The 22,135-nt window shown below is 45.5% G+C and overlaps 1 protein-coding gene across 1 annotated transcript in view; it reads left to right on the top strand.

The window, feature by feature from the left end:
• LOC147749091 (17-beta-hydroxysteroid dehydrogenase type 6-like) overlaps nucleotides 1–16,542 on the top strand; it is a 106,470-nt gene extending 89,928 nt beyond the window's left edge. The window contains exons 3-5 of the mRNA XM_086966060.1: nucleotides 5,403–5,661; nucleotides 14,831–14,994; nucleotides 15,635–16,542. Coding sequence (XP_086822186.1) covers nucleotides 5,403–5,661; nucleotides 14,831–14,994; nucleotides 15,635–15,846 — 635 coding nt within the window. The 3' untranslated portion in view covers nucleotides 15,847–16,542. The remainder of the gene's footprint in view (nucleotides 1–5,402; nucleotides 5,662–14,830; nucleotides 14,995–15,634) is intronic.
• Nucleotides 16,543–22,135: the final 5,593 nt, after the last annotated feature.

Below are 22,135 nucleotides of genomic sequence, written 5' to 3'. Positions count from 1 at the left end.
GCCTTACTGACGGTGGCAGCTCTGGCGGAACATGATGCTAGGTCTCGAGCTGTTTCTGCTCACTCGTCGGAGGGAGCCACAGCCCGATCCGAGTCCGAATCTAGCCTAACATTGTTTCCTTTAGTGACTGCCCAGATGGCGGATAATTACTGAACTGGTGAAGAGGTCCGGACAGAAGTGGTATTGTATACTGTGCTTCCTAGCTGCCTGTTCTGCTGTTGATGTGATAAGTTGTCCTGTTCTATAGATCATTGCATAGGAAAGTAAAGGGTTTGTGATGGGGCGATGAAAGTATGCTACATGAACAAAGTAAATGTCAAATAATACTATGGTGGTTGCCCCCCCCCCCCCCCCCCCCTTGGCGACTGCACTGTGGTATGACTTCAGTAGATTTCTAATTGTATGGTTAAATGTGGTTTGGTCCTCTGCTGTTCATAAGGGGACCCAAGTATTGGGGTGTTTTATTGTGTTTGTGGGCTCAGCGTTAGTTAATATGATACTGTCCAGACTCAGTGGTTCCTGTGGTCCTGAGTGGCCACTTTATGCAAGATCTGATGGCACACCCCGATACCTATATATGTCACTCCTGGAATGTCCGAGGCCTTGGCTCCATCCAGAAAAGACATAGACTGCTCGCCCAATTCAATAGGCGGAAGGTGAATGTGGCATTTCTACAAGAGACTCACTTAAATCATGATGAGGCAGTAAAGTTAAGTGGAGGGGTCAGTTATTTTTTTACATCATATTCAGCCTTCGCTAGGGGGGCTGCGATATGGCTCAAATGGCTCTCCCTTTAAGCTACTAGAACAAAAGATTGATAAGGATGGAAGATATGTGTTGATACATGGGTTACTCGATGTGGCGCATATTGTGCTGGGTAGTGTTTACACACCAAATAACGGGGCAGGACAAGTTTTGGGAGGTTTTGAACACGCTGCTGGTCGGTTGGGAGGGATATCCATGGATAATAGGGGGTGATTTTAATGCGGTATTAGATATCGAACTAGACAGGTCTCTCCCAGCGCTGCATAACGCACCTAGTAAGAAAATTGCGGCGGTACTGAGAAACTGGGCACACGTTTGGGGGATAATAGATGCGTGGAGGGAAATACATTGCGTTATCAGGGAATACTCATTCTACTCCCCAATGCACAAATTACATACCCGCATTGACAGGATATTCTGCTCGTCCATGTTGATGGACGCACTTAGTGACTCCACTCACTTAGGGAAAACCTTATCTGATCATAGCCCGGTGGAGATTACACTGTAATGGGGCAAAATTCCGACCTTGGTACCGACGTGGAGGCTACAACTACAACTGCTAGAAGACTCAGTTTTCAAGACAACACTAGCTCCTGCTATAGATACTTATTTCGCTGAAAATGCAAATGTGGCTTCCTCCAGGCAGATTGAATGGGATGCATTCAAGACTGTGTTGCGAGGAGTGGAGATCAGTACAAGGGTGGGAGTGAGAGAGAGAGACACTCTAGTCTCTCAGCTTACATTGGGAGGATTGGAACAGAGGGCTACATTGGAAGAAGCAAATGGGGCGCAGCTGCAAGAAGCTCATATACGTTATGCTGAACTGCTGGGAGATCTAAGGCTGGTGGATAACAGGCTTTATGCACAGAAGCAACGTACAGTAGTTGACAGAGCAGGATCGTTACTGGCTAGGATTATCAAAGATGCCTCACCGGTTGTCCCCATACTAGACGTTAAAAAGGTGACATGGTATGTACACAACTCGACATAATGAGGTCTTTAGGGAATATTATGAAACTTTATATGCTAGGATGGAGGATGTAGGAGAAGTGGACTTGGATATTTTCTTCGACAGGCTGCAACTCCCCCAATTACTGCAGGCACACCAGGAGGAGCTCTGACTCCCAGTGACTGCGATGGAAATCAACAAAGTGATACATAGCTTGCCCTGGAATAAATCACCTGGTGGCGGAGGGCTGCCCGTGGAATTTCATGCAGTGTTTGCCGATCTGCTGGTGTGCCACCTACAGAGGCTATATCACTCTTCTTTAGAGGTGGGCACCCTTCCGCTTACCACGCTGCAGGCCACGGTGGTTTCACTGTTGAAACTAGGACTGGATAGCAGACATGGCAGGGTATAGGCCCCTCTCATTACTAAATGTAGATTATAAGATTCTGAGTAAAATACTGCCTGTTCGGATTTGTCAATACGTACCGCAGCTAATGCACAACGACCAGTGTGGATTTGTCTCGGGCAGAAGTACAGCCCTAAATATTAGGCGGCTACATCAGGTAATGGCTCATACACTCCGAGCGGGCGCAGTGGGTTGTATTTCATTAGATTTGCGCCAAGCCTTTGATTCCATACAATGGGAATATATGTTTTATGCTCTGGCCAGGTATGGTATCCCTGAAGAATACATAAAATGGGTGATACTGTTGTATACAGATCCTACGGCCCGGGCAAGAACGGGTAGGCATATCTCAAGGCAATATGTGGTTGCAGGAGGCACCAGGCAGGGATGCCTGCTGTCGCCTTTGCTGTTTATCCTGGCGTTAGAACCCCTACTATTGAAGCTGCGCACTACTACGGGTCATAGGGGAGTAGTATTGGGCCCACCACATATACTGTATCTTCATACGCAGATGACCTAATACTATATTTCAGGGACTTGGATACTGATTGCGGACCTGTACCTTCCATTTTTGCCGCATTCCAAAAGTTGTCTGGTCTGTATCAATGAAAACAAATCCTATGTCTATTATTTTACGGATGCAACACGTACTGGTACACTGGTTTTTGGGTACTGGTCGTCCCAGATCGCGCCTGGCACCTTTAAGTACCTAGGAATCAACATATACAGCAGATCTTCTAGTGGGCAATCTGGACAGGGCTATCACCTCGCTTCGATCCCAAATAAAGTTCTGGGTCACTTTGCCTTTATCTGTGGCAGGCAAAGTAGCAATTGCCAAAATGGTGGTGCTCCCTAGATTGTTGTATTTTTTCACCAATCTGCTCGTAATGGTACCATTCAAGATGTTTAAATTGCTCTCCTCTACGTTGATTGAACTAATATGGGGTAGGGGCAGGAGGCGCATAGGGCTTACAAAACTGTGCCTAGATACTAAACAAAGGGGAATGGGAGTCCCTGATCTGAAAGCCTACTGCTATGCGAGTCAATTGTAATGGCTGGCGCATTGGCTGGCACAGCAAAACTTGCAGGAAATAGAAATGCCACATTCAGACTGGCAAAGGGGTGAAGTACATACACTCGTGTTGCCTAATAGCAATATCCCACCGTCGGCACCACACCTTTTGAAAATTGTGTTACTCTATTGGAGGCATTCCCTTAGATACACCAAGGCGGCAACCCCGTATGCCCCCACTATACCCCTGCTGGGGATCTCCACGCAGATTGGCAGAATTACTATGAGGAAGATAGGAGCATGGGAAGAAGTGGGCGTAACCACAGTAGGCGATTTCTTTAGGGAGGGTACTATGATGCCATATGATGGGTTCATGTGGGAACACTGAGTGCCGTACACACTGTTCCTTTTGCACGCAAGTCTATCTCACTACATCCGCACTACATGGGCACCTTCGGTGGTGGAACCAGCCACACATACACTGATCTCAATGCAGCATTTGATGGGTAATAGTCGACACCTTACACAGTGGCTATACAAAGGCATCTGCACAGTGGCGGCAGTGTTCCTCTGGGCACTATGTGACAAGTGGGAGGCGGACATAGGCCAGGCATTTAGTGACAAGGAATGGAGTATGTTGGTGGAGTACCCCAGGAAGATGTCGAGAAACCTGAAATTCAAGTTCATACAACTGATGCTCCTACATAGAGCCTACTTGACACCGTGCAGGTTAAAAACCATGTTCCCAGACTCGTTGGATGTGTGTCCGCGCTGCCTACTACAGGCAGCGGATTTGAAACACATGCTGTGGAACTGTCCACGACTACGACGTTACTGGGCAACAGTCTGTGAAATACTGAAAAATATAGCTCCAGTGAGGAATAATGACAGCCTGGAATACTGTCTACTGGGGCTGGGCCCTAAGGGAAAGAAAGGTAGTCCGGTCACCAAATTTAACAACTTGGCGCTCATTCTGGCCAAATGTAACATTACAATGAAATGGAAGGCTTCTCGGCCACCTGCATTGAAAAATTGGTATGACGAGCTGTTGAAGTGGGGCAGGGCTGAGGGAGCCGAATTGAAAAGGGAAGAACAGCGCGGATTGCGTAGGACGCCTATATCCATGGAGTGGAATTTGCTGATGGAGGAGCTTGGGGCTTTGGACATACTAGAATACTGTAGTTAGTGTGTGTTCTGTGGAGGCTTGAGTAGGGTAGCAATGCGGAGGAGCTAGAACTCTGGGACAAACAGAGGGGGGGTTACTGGAGGCCAGCATGCTATTGTCTGTAAGTAAGAAAAAGGCAAAGTGCTGAAATGGACTATGTATACGACTGTACAATCTCATTCGTTGAGCCTACGGGGGGAGGGAGCGGGAGGGGAAGTTGGTGAGATTTAGTTATTTTTTCTAAAATTTTCAGGTTACGTAAAATGTTGACTCAGTGCTTTCTGGATAGAATATCACGTACCAGGATGTCTCCTGTCAGAGCTGCATGTAAACTAGCTATGAATAGGGTGGATGTTTTTTCTTCACAATGAAACCAAATGAGAGCAGGAATGCTACTGGGTGTGCTTCCAGGTAAACCAATGTTAAGTTGTGACAAATACTGTATAACAATGGTTTATCATGATATAACTTGCACCAACAAGACGTGACTGTGGAATGCTTCACCCAACGATGTAATGTGTCATAATCGTCTAATAAAAATGTGTTTAAAAAAAAATAGATACTTCCAACAATTACACTATGTTGATATTACAAGATCTCTGGCCACCCTTCATAGTAAAGTGACCCTCAATGCACCCTGAACAATCAACCCTTACTAGTCTCCAGGCAGTGAGGGCTACACTTGCATTTACCATTGACAGAGGATTATCCATTCACAATTGCTGGATTCTTGTGCCTTGGATAGTATTTTACAAAAGATAAATAAAGTGTGGAATTAACGCAGCTCAAGAGGGAGATGGAGGAAAGGGTGGTGCTACATTTACATATGTTCCCAGGCTTTCAGAAAGGACAGAGGCTTTGGGCTCAGTAATGAGCCTCATGGAGCACTCTTAAGACTAGGCCCTCTGATGTACCCAACTCCGTGTGGGATGGATTGGGCTTTTTAGAGCTGCGGATCTTTGTTACATTGAAGGAAGGAGGACTGTGTTCAGTCCAAGCCAATCCCACAATCTGCTGCCTGCTCTTTTCACCATTTCCAAAGACACTACTAAGCTTCTGGTTTCAGTTCCATTTGTAACCATTTATCTCTCTTCTCTCCCACCAGGACTCTGGGGCCTGGTAAACAATGCCGGGATTGGCTTCCCCATGGCTCGCAATGAGTGGCTGACTAAAGAGGACTACGAGAAAGTGATCAATGTGAACTTGCTGGGCATGATCGACGTGACCCTGAAACTGCTACCACTCGTGAGGCAGGCCAAGGGCAGGATCACCAATATGAGCAGCGGTTTGGGCAGGTTAGCACTCTTTGGTGGAGGGTACAGCCCTTCCAAATATGGAGTCGAGTCCTTCTCAGACAGCCTCAGGTAAGCAAGAGAGAAACTGGCTGACAAACTGAAGTTATTGTTAACATTTAGTTTAATCACTGCTCAGCAATGCAGGTTGGAGGCAAACGTACAACTTATTTTGTTTTCCCTGTCAACAACTGTTTTCACAGAAATATCACCAAAGGATAAATACCATTGTGGGCAAAAACAGGATGCATTTAGAAATAGACTTGATCCTATAGAAGGCGAAAACCAAGCAGCCTTACTCTCTGAGTTGCATGCACCTCTCAAAGAAGAATGAAGTCCATACATTCTTTACCATCTTTTCCAGTGCTACAAAAACCTCCATTTGACCCTTTCTGACGTCATTCAAAGTTTAGCATCTTTGTGATCTACGTATGGTTTTCACAGATCCTGAGCAGCGATCATGTAATGCGTGTGGGAACTTAGGACAGCAGCTTTCTTGGGTTTCACTCCTCATTCATTGAATATTTCTATGTAATCTACAAAAATAGTCTTGTTTACAGGTGTTACTGAGGTTGACCATTTGTCATACCCTGTTTAGAGGGCCATTGGGCAGGCAGGTTCTCATGGGCCTTAGCTGTAGGCTCTGGGAATGTGTGCCTCTCACGTCTCGGGCCGTTCCTACAATGGCTCTACAAATTGGATCAAGTACATACCATTCAGCACTTCGCTTTCATTGGAGGTGGTGAGCAGTCACAGGGTTCTCAGGCTGGTTAATTTGGGGGTACAACAAACTCATCACTCAACAAACACTCAGTACCGTAATAACTTGATTATTCAACATAGTGCTTATCTCCATAAAAGAGAAGTACTGCCAGCCTCCCAGGGGTTGAGGAAGCAATGCAGTCTGCTTTTGGTCTTTAGTCCGGCAATAAATGTTGAGAGGCTTTTAGGTGCCTCATGTTGCAAAGAATAGCCCTACACAAGAAGTATTCTTCCTAGGTTTATTCTTTACTTAAACCCTCTTCAAACAGCAAGGAGAAGTAGACACATCCATCAGGAGACAGCTCTCCCTCTACAATGCCCCACATTCTTAACATTCCTATGACATCAAATAGAACACTGAGAGTGTTCAAGCAGCGCTCAAGACTAATACACAACACTTCCCCCTTTCTTCCCCCAATTTTTTTCTAAAACGAAGGAAAAGAAAATGTAAAAAATAAAATAAAAAAATAAACAGAATAATATTTTAGAATAAACTATGAAGAACTATAACGATACACAATTAAAAGTAGCGATTATAACACTATAAACATACCTAGTTTAGTTGTAGATGTGTGTAATATAATCTTCAAACTTTTTAGGCTTAGTACACACTCGTTTAGCTCAAGACACTTCCCAAACCAACACTTGTGTAAACATTCTGACTAGAACTTCCAGGACTCAAATCACCACTACGATTGTTAGGCAATTGAATAGGGATACTAATAGTGTCACTAGATGAACACAAATCATTTATATCCTCATAACCCAGTCATAACTATGCTTTTGCTTGTCACTGGTAACGGATTCGTCAATGTGTCCTTTATATAAAGCAATTCTGCTTGCATTCCAAACTTTACCATCACTCAAGAGAGTTGCAAAGTATTTTAATTACTTTAAGGGGAGCAGAATATTTGCTTTCTCCCTTAATCACTAATCTCCCTTTCTTTACTTTTACAATATCACCTACTTGTAACTTAATTTTGCTTCTTTTACTTCAGTCCGTACGTTTTATACTAAGATATTTTGTTTATTCTCTACGGATTGTTTTACATCATTTACTGACCATGAAATAATTTCTGTACACTTCAACCAACCCATGTTGTCTTTTGTGCGAGCAGATCTTTCCCTCATAAGTTCAAAAGGAGAGTGATTAGTCAATACACACTTAGTGATATGCACTCACCATTTTCCTTAACTCATCTTCCCAATCATAATCATTGTTGAGAGCTAACTCTATGATGTTTTAATCACTCTGTTGAATCGCTCAACACTTCAGTTCCCTTCGGGATGATACAGAGAAGTGGTTCTATGTACAATGCCAGTCTCATTGATAAATGTTTTAAATTGTTCACCCTAAAATTGTCCACCCCTGTCAGAAATTAGATCCTTGGGAAGACCCTCTCTTGCAAAAACTTCCCTTAAAAATTTTAATAAATGCTCAGAATCTGCTCTCTACAATTTTATACATTTTGAAAAATGATCTATTATAACAAAGATGTATTTGGGTATACCATCCAAAGTTCTGACTGGACCAAAAATATCTACTCCTATTCTCTGCCATGGCATACCAGGAACCACACTAGGATGCAAAGTAGGTTTAAACGCGAACAAGCTCTTGTCTGAGTTGATACACTCTGCGAAGTCACAAGCCACTCTTTTTTATGTCTCTCTCAACTCCAGGCCACCAATATGACTGTTTGATTCTACATTTGGTTTTAACAAGTCCCAGGTGGCCCTCCTGACATAAATTGATGACACATTCACGAAAAGTTCTCGGGGGAATTAGTTTACCACCTCTGAGTAAAAGTCCATCTCCAAATTTTACATTTAGATTTTGCAGCTGTTAAACCTTTGCTATCTAACATTTGCATGACTTTAAACAATACTTTATCATGTTCCTCTCTATTCTTTCCCATGACAAGGATGTCATCCTGGAAAAATAGTACGTTCTTAACGTCCTTAAAAATTAAGTGCATAATGCGTTGAAACATCGCAGCTGCCGATGCTAACCCAAAAGGAACTTGTCTGAATTGGAACGTGCCAATGGGAGTAACGAAAGCGATGAGGTTTTTACTCTTTTTATGAAGGGAAACTTGGTGGTATGCAGACTTTAAGTCTATAGTGGAGAACCACTCCATGTCTTTGGTTGCGGATAATAATTCGGATATTTTTGGGAGGGGAAAAACATCAATAAAAATATTTTGGTTAAGTTCTCTTAAGGCTACACATAGACGGACCCGGCTGTTTGCCTTACGGGCTACGACAAGGGGGCGACCCAGTCAGACGACTCCACTCGTTCAATAATGCCATTATACACCACTTTTTAAATTTCAATTATGACCTCCTCTTTTATAGCAAGTGGAATATTTCTGACCTTGTGGATGCAAGAAACAGCATTTTCTTTTAAAATTATCTCATGCGAAAAACCCTTGTGTTTACCAGCACCGCCTGAAAAAACCTTAGGAAATTTGGAAGTTAAGTCTTCCATTACTTCCTCATCATCCAACTTCACACTCAAAACCGGGTCAGCACAATTGGGATCTAAACGTAGTCCTAGTTCCCCTTGATCCCACCATCCTAAAACGCAAGGACCAGAGAGGGAGACATATAGTTTGCATACTGCTTGTCTACCCATAAGTTTGCGAAAGCCTAACAGTTCAATAGGTTCACCCGTATAGCTTACTGGGTGTATATCGGGGCTTTCTAATTCGGAGCCTATTACAGAGCAGAGTAGGTTTTCCAATATGTCTCTGTTAACTATAGAATAAGGGGAACTAGCGTCTGCCATCAGGGAGACTTGAACACCTCCGACCATGACCTCGCAAACAGTTTTTTTCCTATGCTTACCACCAGTAGCATTTTCCTCCCTTTCATGGAGACAGCATATATTATTATCATTATTATCAGAGACACCATTTTGTACCGCTTGTTCACATTCCTCTACAACACATTTCACAGACTTAGACTTATGGCACATGCGTACAAAATTACCAGACAGTTTGCAATATGCACATTTCTGTCCTAAGGCTGGACATTTCCTATCAATTGCTAAATGAGAAGAACTGCCACAATGGTAACACTTTCCTTTGACAGAAACTGTATCCGTGGATTTTTCCATAGTCTTTACTTTACCAAAAGGTCGATCATATTACTTTTTAAATTTGTTGCTGGAACGCTATACATTAGCTTTGATGACTTTTTACACTGTCTTCACTGCTATCAAGCTTGCTTTTAGCAGCGACTGTTTTGGCACACCTAGATGTTAGTTCTGCTTTGCTGATGATGGCACTGATTTCTCATAAGGTAGCATCTCCACTAATCAACAATTTATCTTGAAGAATTTGATTATTACAGTGCATAACCAACTGATCGGAAATGAATTTCTCCTCAATTATACCAAATTTACACGACAATGCAAGTCTTCTAAGAGAAGCAATATAATCTTCAACTTTTTCAAAAGGCTCTTGTTTCCTGTGGTAAAAATTTAATCTATGAACAGCTTTGCAAATGGTGGGTGCAAAGTATGCATTTAAATCTGTGATTGCTTTTGTGAAGACATTAACGTAGTTTCCTGCTGAGGATTTCTTTTCAATGCGGTTGTAAACTCTTAAACCTCCAGGTCCCAAACAATGTAGAAGAATTTCTTTTTCCTCTCTGATGGGAACTCTTTACTTTCAAAAGTGTCTAAATAATTAATGAGACAATCCTCCAATCTTCCCATCTTTGACTCGAAACTTCACAATCCTTGACCATAAATGGTTGAGGAGAAGGTATGTTCATAGTAGCCGTAGCCATACTGACTGATCAAGTTGAATACTAAAGTTCAATTTAAATTTAAATGCAAAATGCACTATGAGTTAAAACAACACAAAATGAATGTCCTCCGAACCTATATAAATAATTTTGAGGAATAGTTAACAGTTTCCAAGCCTAGGAGTTCCCCAGTGTACATGGCACACTGATAATACACAATGTGTATAACTGACTGACTACAATGTGGATAGAGGAGAAAGTAAAAAAAAAACCTTAATCGATATGCGGTGTGCGTATCACCGAGACATCTCAATATATGTGCAGCGTAGTATACACAATATGTAAGACTATCGTTAAAGGAGATGTGAGCAGAGCTTGAAATTATGAGCTTGTAACCGACTGTGAGGCTGAACGCACACACTGATGCGCTCCTTGCGTTTCTTCCTGTGCACTTGGAAACAAAGAAAAAAAAAGATGGCGGCACGTAAGGTCAAACAACGTGACCTCACCTGATGACGCCTTACGCTTCAGGTTGTAGAACTCTCGTGTCTGCTGGTAAGTCGTTAGGAAAGCCAGGATGCGTTGGCACAGTTTGAAGCTCGGGCAAGGAATGGCGCCGCCAGTCAAAGGATGCCGCAACCTCGGAATACAGCTTTGAGACACGTCAGCACAATATGAAGCTCGGGCGAAGAATGGCGCCACCAGTCAAAAGATGCAGCCAGTGGCAGTTTCCATACAGCAAGGCAACGGTTCGTAAGTTCGTAAATGAATGAAGTGAAGTATTGATTCAGCCGTTTGCTCTTAATCGAAATCTACTCAATGTGCGGGGGGTGATCCTTATTAGGAACTCCAATCGAACTTCCCACAAAGCGCGTAGAGTGGTATTCCTAAATGATGCACCCAGTAACAGTTCCTCGAAGTACAGGACCGTATGCACACTCCAAATGCAGGGAGAAGGCACACATTTTTTCCCAGAAGGTTCAGCTCAATATTACCTCATGATACACAGGTGTATTTTCTTTAGCAGAAGTTAAACAATTCCCACGAAGTAATAGGCTTGAAGAAAAACAAATTCTCCTTGAAGTATCAAATTCATAAACGTGGGTTCGTAGGGTTTAAGTCCATCGTCGCCATTGTTGCAAAGAATAGCTGTACACGAGAAGTATTCTTCCTTGGTTTATTCTTTACTTAAACCCTCTTTAGGCAGCAAGGAGAAGTAGACACAACCATCAGCAGGCAGCTCTCCCTCTACAATGCCCCCACATTCTTCACATTCCTATGACATCAAATAGAACACTGAGGGTGTCTCAAGCAGCGCTCAGGACTAATTCACAACACCTCACAGCTGGGCTGCCAATCCAAAGTCAGATAGGGCACACTTCTGTTAAGCACATAAGTCACAAAGTGTACAAGTGCCTTGAGGCAGCAATTTAACATACATAGTTATATTGGGCTTGGGTACTCTTGGGCTTAGCAACTGTCAGTTCTTCAGCAGAGCAAGTTGATTGAGCACCCATGGGTGAATACTGTGGGCTGCAGCGGTCTGTTCGGGGACACTTCAGGTGATCCACTCAGACACACTTTGGCAGTGCTGCGAATCCTCCACTTGAGATGCAGTGACCGTCTCATAGACAGGAGAAAATCGGTCATGTCCTTGTGAGTCTCTGGTGGGTTGGCCAGAACTGCTCCATTATCCACTGCTCTTGTTCATCCTGGCAGACAGCTCCTCCTATGGGGTAGGCTTGCTCCTTCCATCTTTATTAAGACAGATCATCTACAGGCATCCAGAACAGCGAAGTTCTTCATTCTTCGGATCAGACTCCATGTGATGTACCTAACATCTGAGAAGCTCACTGTGATGGAGACACCAGCCCTAGTCGTGTAATCTGTGGGGCACCCCCTCCCCAGTTACAGAGAACTTGCAACTGGAACAACAAGGCGGTTAAAAGCTCCCACTTTTATGTATGTATCACAAACAGGAGATTTGTATTCTCAGTCTGCATTTCAAAACTGGTTTGGGTAGGCTCTCCTTTCAGGTACCCTTCTCAAGCTGGCTTCCAGACTCAGCCTTTGTCTTGACTGATGCTCCTCACAGCAGGGTCATATTCAGGCTGGGGCACCCACAACAGAGGCACGACGCGCTGAGATCTTTCTTTCAATGCCCCCTCTGAAGAGTGAACAGGAAGCAAGACAAAAGGCTGTCTTCTTTTAAAGGACTCTTTACACTCTGAACAAGAGACTGCAGTTGCCCCCTACACCAAATGCCTGCATTTCAGGTAGAATAATAATCAGCTGTTTGCTGCAGAGAACCTTCAGGAATAACTAAGGGGAACCCTGTCTTCTCTTCTTCACTTCAATGTCTGGGTTCCATCCCTCCATACTCATGAATGTCAGCAATTTTCTTCCACTGTCTGTACACATGAACAGGTCAGGGTTTTTCCTAAATGAAATCTAAAAGCCTTCTGTAATTTAGTTCAGTTAGACCCATATAATGCATATATCACATCGACAACACACATACTTGCAGCCATGCATGCCCTGGGGTGATCGCTCAGATCTAGATCTAGTCCGCAGCAGTGGAACTTTACACAAGTGGGCCAGTGAGCTACAACTTCAGTGGCACAGCTAAACAGGACTGGTGAGTACTATGGGCCTGATTACGATGTGGGGCGGACCACCACCAACAGGCCATCAGTAGCTGTCTGCCCGAAAACTAGGGCAGCGGTCCGACCACCGGATTATAAAGCTGGTGGTCATAGCACATCGGGCGGGGGGGAAAGACCCCCACCTCCGGCAGGCTCAAGGAGCCCGGCGGGACAGTGTTTGGAGCCTAATCCCTGCAATGGAGGCGGTGCCTGCGGAGGCACCGCCGTAGGGATTAGGATGTATGTTGTAACAAAGGCTGACGGAAAGTGACTTTAGGGGACCATAGCAGGCCCTGCGTCCCAGGTGGGCCTCCACTATGTGCCCAGGGGGGCACATGTGGTACCCCCCTCAAACATCCATGCACTGTGTGCCAGGCACCACATGGTGCCTGGCACACAGTGCAAGGATGTTTGTAAAATGCTTTTTACTATTGCTGCTTGTGGAGCTGCCCTTTGCCTGGGGCGCTGCACAAGCCGCAATAGTAAAAATCATTTTACGCTAGTATAGTAATTGGGCTGTCGGGCCTGCTGACTTCTTGTCGGACGGTCCTGTGCCTGAAACGATGGCAGTCAGATGCTTTTCCGACCACCATCATAATGAGGCTCCATGTGATCATTGAAGCAAGGTATGTTGTAACAACTGCTCTACATATTAGTACCTGTAACCTGGATGGTACTCCATGGTCAATAAAGGGAGTATGTTTGTTGTGTTCCTCAAGGTCCAACACCACAATCATGTCAAGGGATGGGTCTAGGCCTTCACATACTTTGTAGATTAGCAAGAGGCTGAGATATCAGGATACCAGATATGCAAAGTTGGGCAATCAGTGAAGGAGACACAACTTTCCCCCAATGCTGGGACGTTACCATTCCATAACCCATCATTCCTGAATAGCCTTCTAATTGAGACCCAGAAACTGGGAGAACTAACTCCTTTTTAGGAACGGTTCAAAGACTTTGACACTAAAAGTAAGTGGAATACATTGCGGTTTGCATTGCCACACATGCGTTTTTGAAAGAAAACACAATGCAGCAAACATAGAAACAGCAAAAACGAGGAGAAATTACTAATTTCTTCTCATTTCACCATGTTAAGACCAGGGTCTGTATTACATAAAGTGCCCCGGGGGCGCAACAAGCGTTGTGTCTGCTTTGCGCACCCCCAGGGCACTTTGGTATTACAGAAGGGGCCACAGATGCTTGCGCAGTCCCTTCTGTAATACAAATAGCGCTGGCGCACATAAAACGCCAGCGCTATCTTCAAGGGGGCATTCCCTCATGCAAATGAGGGCATGCCCCATGCAGATGAGGGAATCCCTTTAGCTCTGCATTGTCAAAAAAAACCTCAGGAGGCGCACTGACCGTGTGCCACCTAAATGTGGCACACGGTCAGTGCTTCCCCTAATGGCAGCCCTCTGGCGGGGGGAAAGGGGCTCCCATGGACACTCCTGACCTCCCCTTGCAGGCGGGTGCAGTCATTGGCCTACCAGGGGATGCAGGGCAGCACGAGGTTGCGGCTGCCCTGCGGGCAGAGCATTCATCATAATAGGGAGCATTTTCACTGTTTGCGCCCTGTGCGCCTTTTTAAAGGTGCGTCTGGCGTAAAAATTAAAATACGCTTTATGAGTAATGTGGCCCCAGGTTATTTCTGGCCTTAATTTTGGCATTGCCCCATATTTACGTCACCTTAGTAAATAGGGGGCTGCGTCAAAATCAATGGGTGTTGCGGCGGAACGACCACTGCAACACCCATTGCCCGCCCCCTTCACGCAAAGTGTAGCGTGAAAGGGGGGCATATTTACAAGGTGGTGTTAAGTAGCTTAATTCCGCCTTGTAAATAGAGCGAAGGGTTTATGTCACAGGAACGTCACAAAAAGTGACGTTCCTGTGGCGATAAGCCCTAGTAAATGTGCCCTTGGTGTTCGGAGATTTCTAAAAGAGCGAGTTCCCTCAGCATTATGTTTTGTTTTAATGTCTGGGGTGGCACCATGCTGTCAAAGAGCTATGGTGCAGGCTTTTGCTTGGAGTTATTTTCAGAACTGCTGTTTAGAATTGTCTGTGTGCTCTCTATCTTGCATTAGGCGCGAACTCCATCCATTTGGGGTCAAAGTTTCCATTGTGGAGCCCGGCGCTTTCAAAACTGGCATTGTGACCAAAGCAAAGGCAGAGGAGAATTTCCAGGCCGTGTGGGCCCGCGTGCCAAAGGACGTAAAAGAGAGCTACGGAGAGCAGTACTTCAACGCCTGTGAGTTCACTGCGCATCTGCTGTGGGGATTGGGGTAGCACAAATGCCTCCTTTTATCTTACGTGTTATTGATACACATTTTCAATTAAGTTATTTCATTACAGCAGCTTCATAAAAAACGAGTGTTTGTCCTTTAGTTCAGAATGTAGATAACATTGACATAGGGAGACCTATCCATGATAGTACAGTGCGACTGCCCACTTAAGTCGGTGCTTCAGTACACATTACTGAACTAGTGTCGTATGATAGATTAAAAATACATTGATGTTAGAGGATGGAACAGCAGAGTTAGTGTATTAATAAACTTAGCCATGTGTGCTTCCCAGAAAAAGAAATACTACTACATATGGATTTAAGTGTAGTAAAATGTATTTTGGATACCAAGGTTTGTCTTCAAGATCCTCATGTAGACTGTTACAAAGGCTCCGAAGTTGACAAGTGGCTTGGTACAGTGTTTTCTTTTAGGTTTTGGGCTTCTAGAGACACGCTTAACTTGCATTCGGTGTTTCTTTTCCCTCCTGGGATGTGGAGTGTATTTTAGACTACAATGCAATGCATTTTTGAAAAGGAGAGCATTTTGAAAGTAGATTCTGCTGTGTAAGGATGTACTGAATACTCATCTTTTGCCTTTTCTTTGCAGACTGCAAACGCTTTATTGACCTGGCTACCAAAGGCAGCTCCAACCTGCACCTTGTGGTGGACTCCTTGCAGCACTCTGTCATAGCCGTCTACCCGCGGACACGCTACTCCCCTGGCTGGGACTGCAAGTTTTTCTACCTCCCCCTCTCATACTGTCCGACCATCATCATGGACTATGTGTTGACCCGCTCAAGCCCAAAGCCTGGCCAATGAGACGCGTCCTCTAATGACCATCTTTGAAAATGGCTGCTTCATCTAATGACCATCTTTGAAAATGGCTGCTACCAGAAACGTATGTAACATCGTCATAAGATACGGGTGAACTGGTAGATTATTTCCTCAGTATCAAGAACTTCATGTCACTCGCCCAACTAAGTGGGAGCAACCCTGGTTCATATTCCTGAGGTGAACAACAGAAGACTAAGGGTACATTTGTCTGGCGGTGTTTGCCTACTACATAAGCCAAGACTAATTTTCTTGAAATTTCCAACTAAGAACCAAAACCTTCAAGAAAAGCTTTTTTCTCAGAGGTTCCCAACTACTGAATAGCCTACAATTGACACACAGCTGGTTTTCTCCTACACTACAGAAAGAACCTCTAACCTCCTTTTATTAAGGTCCTTCAGTCACTCTGCTTTTCCTTTCTATTGCCCTTCAAAAAGAATGTGGAAGGTAGTCCATGGTGGGAGGTAAAGCTGAATGACTGCGTAGATGTAGCGCCTTGTAGAGACATTTGCAATTTTCCACTTTGTTTAACATAAACGGATTATGTTTTTACGTTTTTATATCACTTCCAGCACATTGGTTGCATTATTATTTGGGAAACATTACCATAGTTGATGAAATTTCAAGGTGTCTAATTAGCATACCTAATCATAGTCTTCTTTAATAAAGATTTTTTCCATTAAATTTGGGCGAGTTTTTTTTACTGTATACATAGGAAACCACCAGTATAGTGCTCACTGTAAAATGTAGAGCCGCTCTAAGAATATAATTCTGGTCAAAGTTTAAAGTCTACTTTAAAAAGAAGCATGTATAAACCACGTAAGCACGCATTAATTAGGGGGAATATCCAACTTCTTTCCAATAAGCCTTTGGGGCGTCTGTGGTCATTATATTTTTAGAATTCCACCCCTCACAGGACAATCTTCTGCTTTCTTGCTGGTCAAGTCTGAGAAATCAATTAAAAATCCTCATTCTTCAAATACGGCAGCATTGGACACTGTTCAGTCTGATATAGCCAATCAGCTTTCAGGACATTATAATGTTCCTGAATGGCTAACCTGTTTGATACATAACACTTATTTATAAATGCAGCAACATGGCAATATGAAGACCGTGGTCTTCGTGTACAAGTGAAAGTTGGTGCCGTTCTGTTCACTTGCTGGTGGTCTCAACAAGTATTCAATTCATCTTTATTCGGCAGATTAAAAGGGGGAGGAATAGTCATCCATAATATGGAGGACTATGATCATGAATGCAGACTCCTTTTGAGCAACAATAATAACTATGTGCTGCTCAGCGATGATCCATCAACTGCTCTTAAAGAGGACATCTGCGAGCTAGTTACTACGGCTGAGAGGGACGGTCTAATTACAAAACGTGAGGCTGATTTTTTTTTTTTGATGACTTCGGAGGGTAAAATCCCATATTTCTATACTTTGCCAAAGACACATAAAATGAACTTCCACCTCCAGGCCGTCCGATTGTCTCGGGGATAGGTTCTTTATTAGAGCCTTTATCAAAATACTGTGATTTTTTCCTGAGACCAATCATATAATCGACGAGCACATACATTAAAGATACTAAGAGCTTGTTATCTATGCTAAGAACCATCAACATGCCAGATGAACCTTGTTTCCTGGTAACCTTAGACATAGAAAGCTTATATACCTAGATTCCTCAGGATGAGACCATCAAGGTGATATCTGAGGCCCTGGATCAAACTGACTGGAAATTCTCTACCTCTCGTTCTTTTGTAGTTGACTGTGCCATTTAGCGCTCAAACGTAATTTTTCCAAATATGAAGGGGACATTTACCTCCAAGCCACAGGGACATCTATGGGCAGTACTTTTGCCCCTACCTGGCGGGGCTCTATGTCTACCATTTTGAGGGCCAGTTTGTTTTGGCACCTAATAACCCTTTTTCATCGAATATTATTCTATGGCAACGTTACAACGTAACGGAAATTGTTGTTATTTTATCTGTACTAAAATTATGCAGGTTCTTACCTCATTCCGCTTGCAGGGGTGAGTTGCTGACTGGGCCTGATTGCTTCTCGGGGGCTCCCGGCGGTAACGGGCGCCATTTTGGCTTGGGCAGTATACTCCAGCATAGCCCTGCCACTCCCCTGCAGCTCCGCCCCTATTTAGGAGCGCGTTTCCTGCTTTCTCCTGTGTTTGACCAGTGGCCCGGTGGCAGTGGGTCGTCTGGTTATACTTTGGAGTGTTCTCTGCTTCCTAGGCATCCCGCCTCGCTAATTACGAGCGTAGGCGCTGCATTTTCGGAAATTCCGGAAATTGTTATTTTATCTGTACTAACTGATTTTAAAATTATGCAGGTTCTTACCTCATTCCGCTTGCAGGGGTGAGTTGCTGACTGGGCCTGATTGCTTCTCGGGGGCTCCCGGCGGTAACGGGCGCCATTTTGGCTTGGGCAGTATACTCCAGCATAGCCCTGCCACTCCCCCGCAGCTCCGCCCCTATTTATACGGACATCATGAGGCAGCGCAGCGGACGAGCGCAGCGGGCGCGCCGGAGTCGCGCCAGAGTTAAGCCCGTCTGCGCCCGTCCGCGGCCAGCTGGGGCCCGGGCCCGGTCGCCATGCTCTTTTCTTAACTACATACCCTTCTGCGCTCATACTCTCCCTCTGGCATCCCCGTCCCCCTTCATCTCTAGTATTAGAGCGCATTGCCTCCTTGGGTCTTAGCTGCCCTTGCCCTGCACCCCCACTCCTTAGTGTCTCATCCCCACTGCCCTACCCTGACCCTTTCCTCCCCACCAAGCCGCCCTCCAGGCACGATGACGCCCTCCCCTGCGCCCTGGACGGCCCTAAGCTTCCTACTTCTGCGATCCTCCTTAACACCAGGTCTGCGGATGGGCACCAGCTCGAGCTTTTCCATCTGCTCGACTCACGCCAGCCTGACCTGTTATTCCTTACGGAAACTTGGTTTAGGGACGACTCGCTTCCCAGCCTGCTGTCCATTTTGCCCCCTACTTACGCGGCCATTAGGAAGGACCGCCCAGGAGGGAAGACTGGGGGGGGTGTGGCCCTGATCACCCGCACGGACTTCCTCTTCCAAACCCTACCGTCTCCCGTGATCCCTGCAGTAGACTGCTTAGTAGTCCGTTCCACTTCCTTTGGGATCCCATTAACCTGTGTTCTTAGATACCGCCCGCCCCAGTCTACCCCTGGTTTCCTACCCGCTCTAGAGGACCTTCTGGCCACCCTTGTGGTAAACAACTCTGCCATCCTTCTATTGGGAGACTTAAATTATTGGCCGAATGACCCAGCTGAAGATATGAGATCTAAGGAGTTCACGGCTCTGCTCACCAGCCTAAACTTCCTCCCTCAGCTGAGTTCGGCCACCCATATCAAAGGTCATCAACTTGACCAAATTTGGTCCCTTAACATCCCTATGGGCCCTCCAATCATTTCCCCTTGTTGTTGGTCAGACCATTCCCTCATTTCCTTCGCAGCTAACCTCGGACGACCACCTAAACCCCCTCTGCCCAAAAACATCTGGGCCAGAAAGTGGGATAAGGCGGCCCTCCCGGCGGTCTGCTCCTCCCTAGAGGCTACTAGCCCGGAGCTTAATGATTTATCTCCTCCCTCCCAGCTCTCAGCCATTAACAACTGGCTGCTAAAGGCGTGTAATTCCATCGTTCCCCTTAAGAGAGTGACTGTCAAGCGTGCCCATGGGGCCAACCGATGGTTTACTCCCGCCCTCAGGGGGAAAAAACTTGCGACCCGCAGAGCGGAACGCGCCTGGCGGCGCACTTACTGCCCTCTCCTTAAGGCCAATTACTGCCTGTCCCTAAAAGATTACAAACTTGACATTCTAAAAGCCAAAACGGAGTATTTCTCTGGCAGAATTTTGGCTGCAGAAAACCAACCGAAAGAGACATTCAACACCATTCATGAGTTGGCGGCCTCCGATAGGGCGGTCTCTAAAATTCCCCCGTCCCAAACACTTTGTAACTCCCTTAACTCTTTTTTCTTTGAGAAGATTGCCCTCATTAGGGCCAACATTCCTCCCCCACCCACGGTACCCTCCGCTATCCCTCCACCCCTCCCCCCTCCTTCACTCAGTTTCCTCCCCTCACCCGAGACTCTCTGCTTCCTCTTCTAGCTCGGATCAAATCAGGTTCCCCTCGGGACATTGGTCCTGCTTTTGTCCTAAAAGAGCTCTTTTCTAACTGCTATTCTCCACCACTTACTTTTATCAATCATTCCCTCAACTCGGGCATTGTTCCCCTTGCCCACAAATCAGCAGTCATCATTCCTATTTTGAAAAAGCCTGGCACCGACCCCTCTGCGCCCGCCAATTACCGCCCGATCTCTCTCCTCCCATACCTCGCAAAGGTCTCAGAGGCTCATATCACCAGGTCCCTGAGCTCCTTTGTGGAATCCACAGGCTGCCTGGCCGCCCGCCAAGCGCGCTTTCGCCCGCTGCACTCTACCGAGAAGGTAGTCGTGTCGGTGATGGATCAATTAAGAGAGGGGATCGATATTGGCCGGCCACAGGCTCTAGTCCTGTTAGACCTGTCCGCCGCGTTCGACACGGTGGACCATGACATCTTGTTGTCCCGTGTCGTGGCGGCGGACATTGGGGGCTCGGCCTATGCTTGGCTCCGTTCCTTTTTGACGGACAGGGAACAGGCTGTCCAGCTTGCCAACTTCACCGCTCCTCCTAGGAGGGTGACTTGTGGAGTTCCCCAAGGCTCTTCCCTGTCCCCTTTGCTTTTCAATCTATACATTTCACCTCTCATTTTTACTTTACAGCAGATGGAGGTCTCGGTGTTTAACTACGCCGACGACCTCCAACTTGTTTTCAACTTTTCCTCCTCTCCTTCTTCAGCTTCTAATTTCCAGAAGGTTATGCTTTTTATCCAAGGGTGGATGAACTGCAACCACCTCAAACTGAACCCGGACAAGACCGAGTTGGTCCTGACGGGGGGTGGTTGCAGTCCCTGGTCTCCTTCCTTCTGGCCCTCTACCCTTGGCCCTTCCCCTCTTCCTGTTTCCAAGGTTAAAACCTTGGGTATTTTCATTAATCCCATGCTTACCCTTCACACGCAGATCAATGCAGTTGTATCTGCTTGTTTTTTCTCTCTGCGGATTATTCGAAGGGTTGCCCGCTTCTTCTCAACTGCTGCACTCAAGCTCATTCTCATGGCCATGGTGCTTTCGCGCCTTGACTATGGGAACGTCATCTACAATGGTGCGCCGGCTTATCTGCTCCGCCGGCTTCAACAGATTCAGAATCAGGCGGCCCGCCTGATCTACGGTCTCCCCAGGTTTAATCATACGACCCCTCTGTTGCAATCTCTCCATTGGCTCCCAGTGAGGGAGAGGGCCCTTTTTAAGCTTGGGTGTATCACCTACCAGGCCAGATCAGGGACCGCTCCCCTCTTCCTGTGTGAAGCCATTTCCCCTTACCTTCCTTCCCGAGAACTCCGTTCCACTCATTTGGCTTTTCTGTCAGTCCCTCGTTTCAGAAAACAGAAGTCCGGTGGGGCCAGATTTGCAGTGCTGGCTCCTTCCTTCTGGAACTCACTTCCATTTACTCTCAGGTCGTCATCTTCCTACCTGGAATTTCGCAAACATCTTAAAACATTCTTGTTCTCCAGATCTGTAGCTTTATAACCCTTCCTCCGCACCCACTGGTTTTTCTGCCATCTAGCGCCATGAAACCGATTCTGGTATAAGTGCGCTCTATAAATATTTTAAAATTCAAAATTCAAATTCATACATAGATGATGTTCTGATGGTTTGGAAGGGTGAAGAGAACATCCTTCACTCCTTTTTGATTGGGTTAACTCTTGTGACCCTCATTTGCATTTTACCCATGAGCATACGACAAGTAGTATTGTCTTTTTGGATGTTACCATAACAAAGGTAGGTGGGCAATTGCGAACAAAGACCTATTGCAAACCAACTGCTAAAAACAATCTCCTACATTTTGCGAGTTTTCACCCGCGACCTTTGAGGGAGAATCTCCCCTTTGGCCAATACCTCCGCATAAGAAGAAATTGTAGTGAGCTGAGCAACTTTACTGAACAGGCGTCTGGGTTGACCAATAAATTACAACATAGAGGTTACCCTCAAAAGATCCTTAACAAGAGTTACAAGAGGGCCGAAAACCAGCATAGGGATGCCTTCCTTGAGACCTATCAAAAAGATAATGAGGCAGAGGCCCCTTTAACATGTGTGACCACTTACAACCTAATGTCAAATGATGTAAGCCCCTGCATTAGCAAGCATGGGAACATCCTAACA

Source organism: Lissotriton vulgaris, chromosome 1_1, assembly GCF_964263255.1.
Source record: "Lissotriton vulgaris chromosome 1_1, aLisVul1.2, whole genome shotgun sequence".
Taxonomy (NCBI): domain Eukaryota; kingdom Metazoa; phylum Chordata; class Amphibia; order Caudata; family Salamandridae; genus Lissotriton; species Lissotriton vulgaris.
This window is presented reverse-complemented; position numbering and strand designations above follow the sequence as displayed.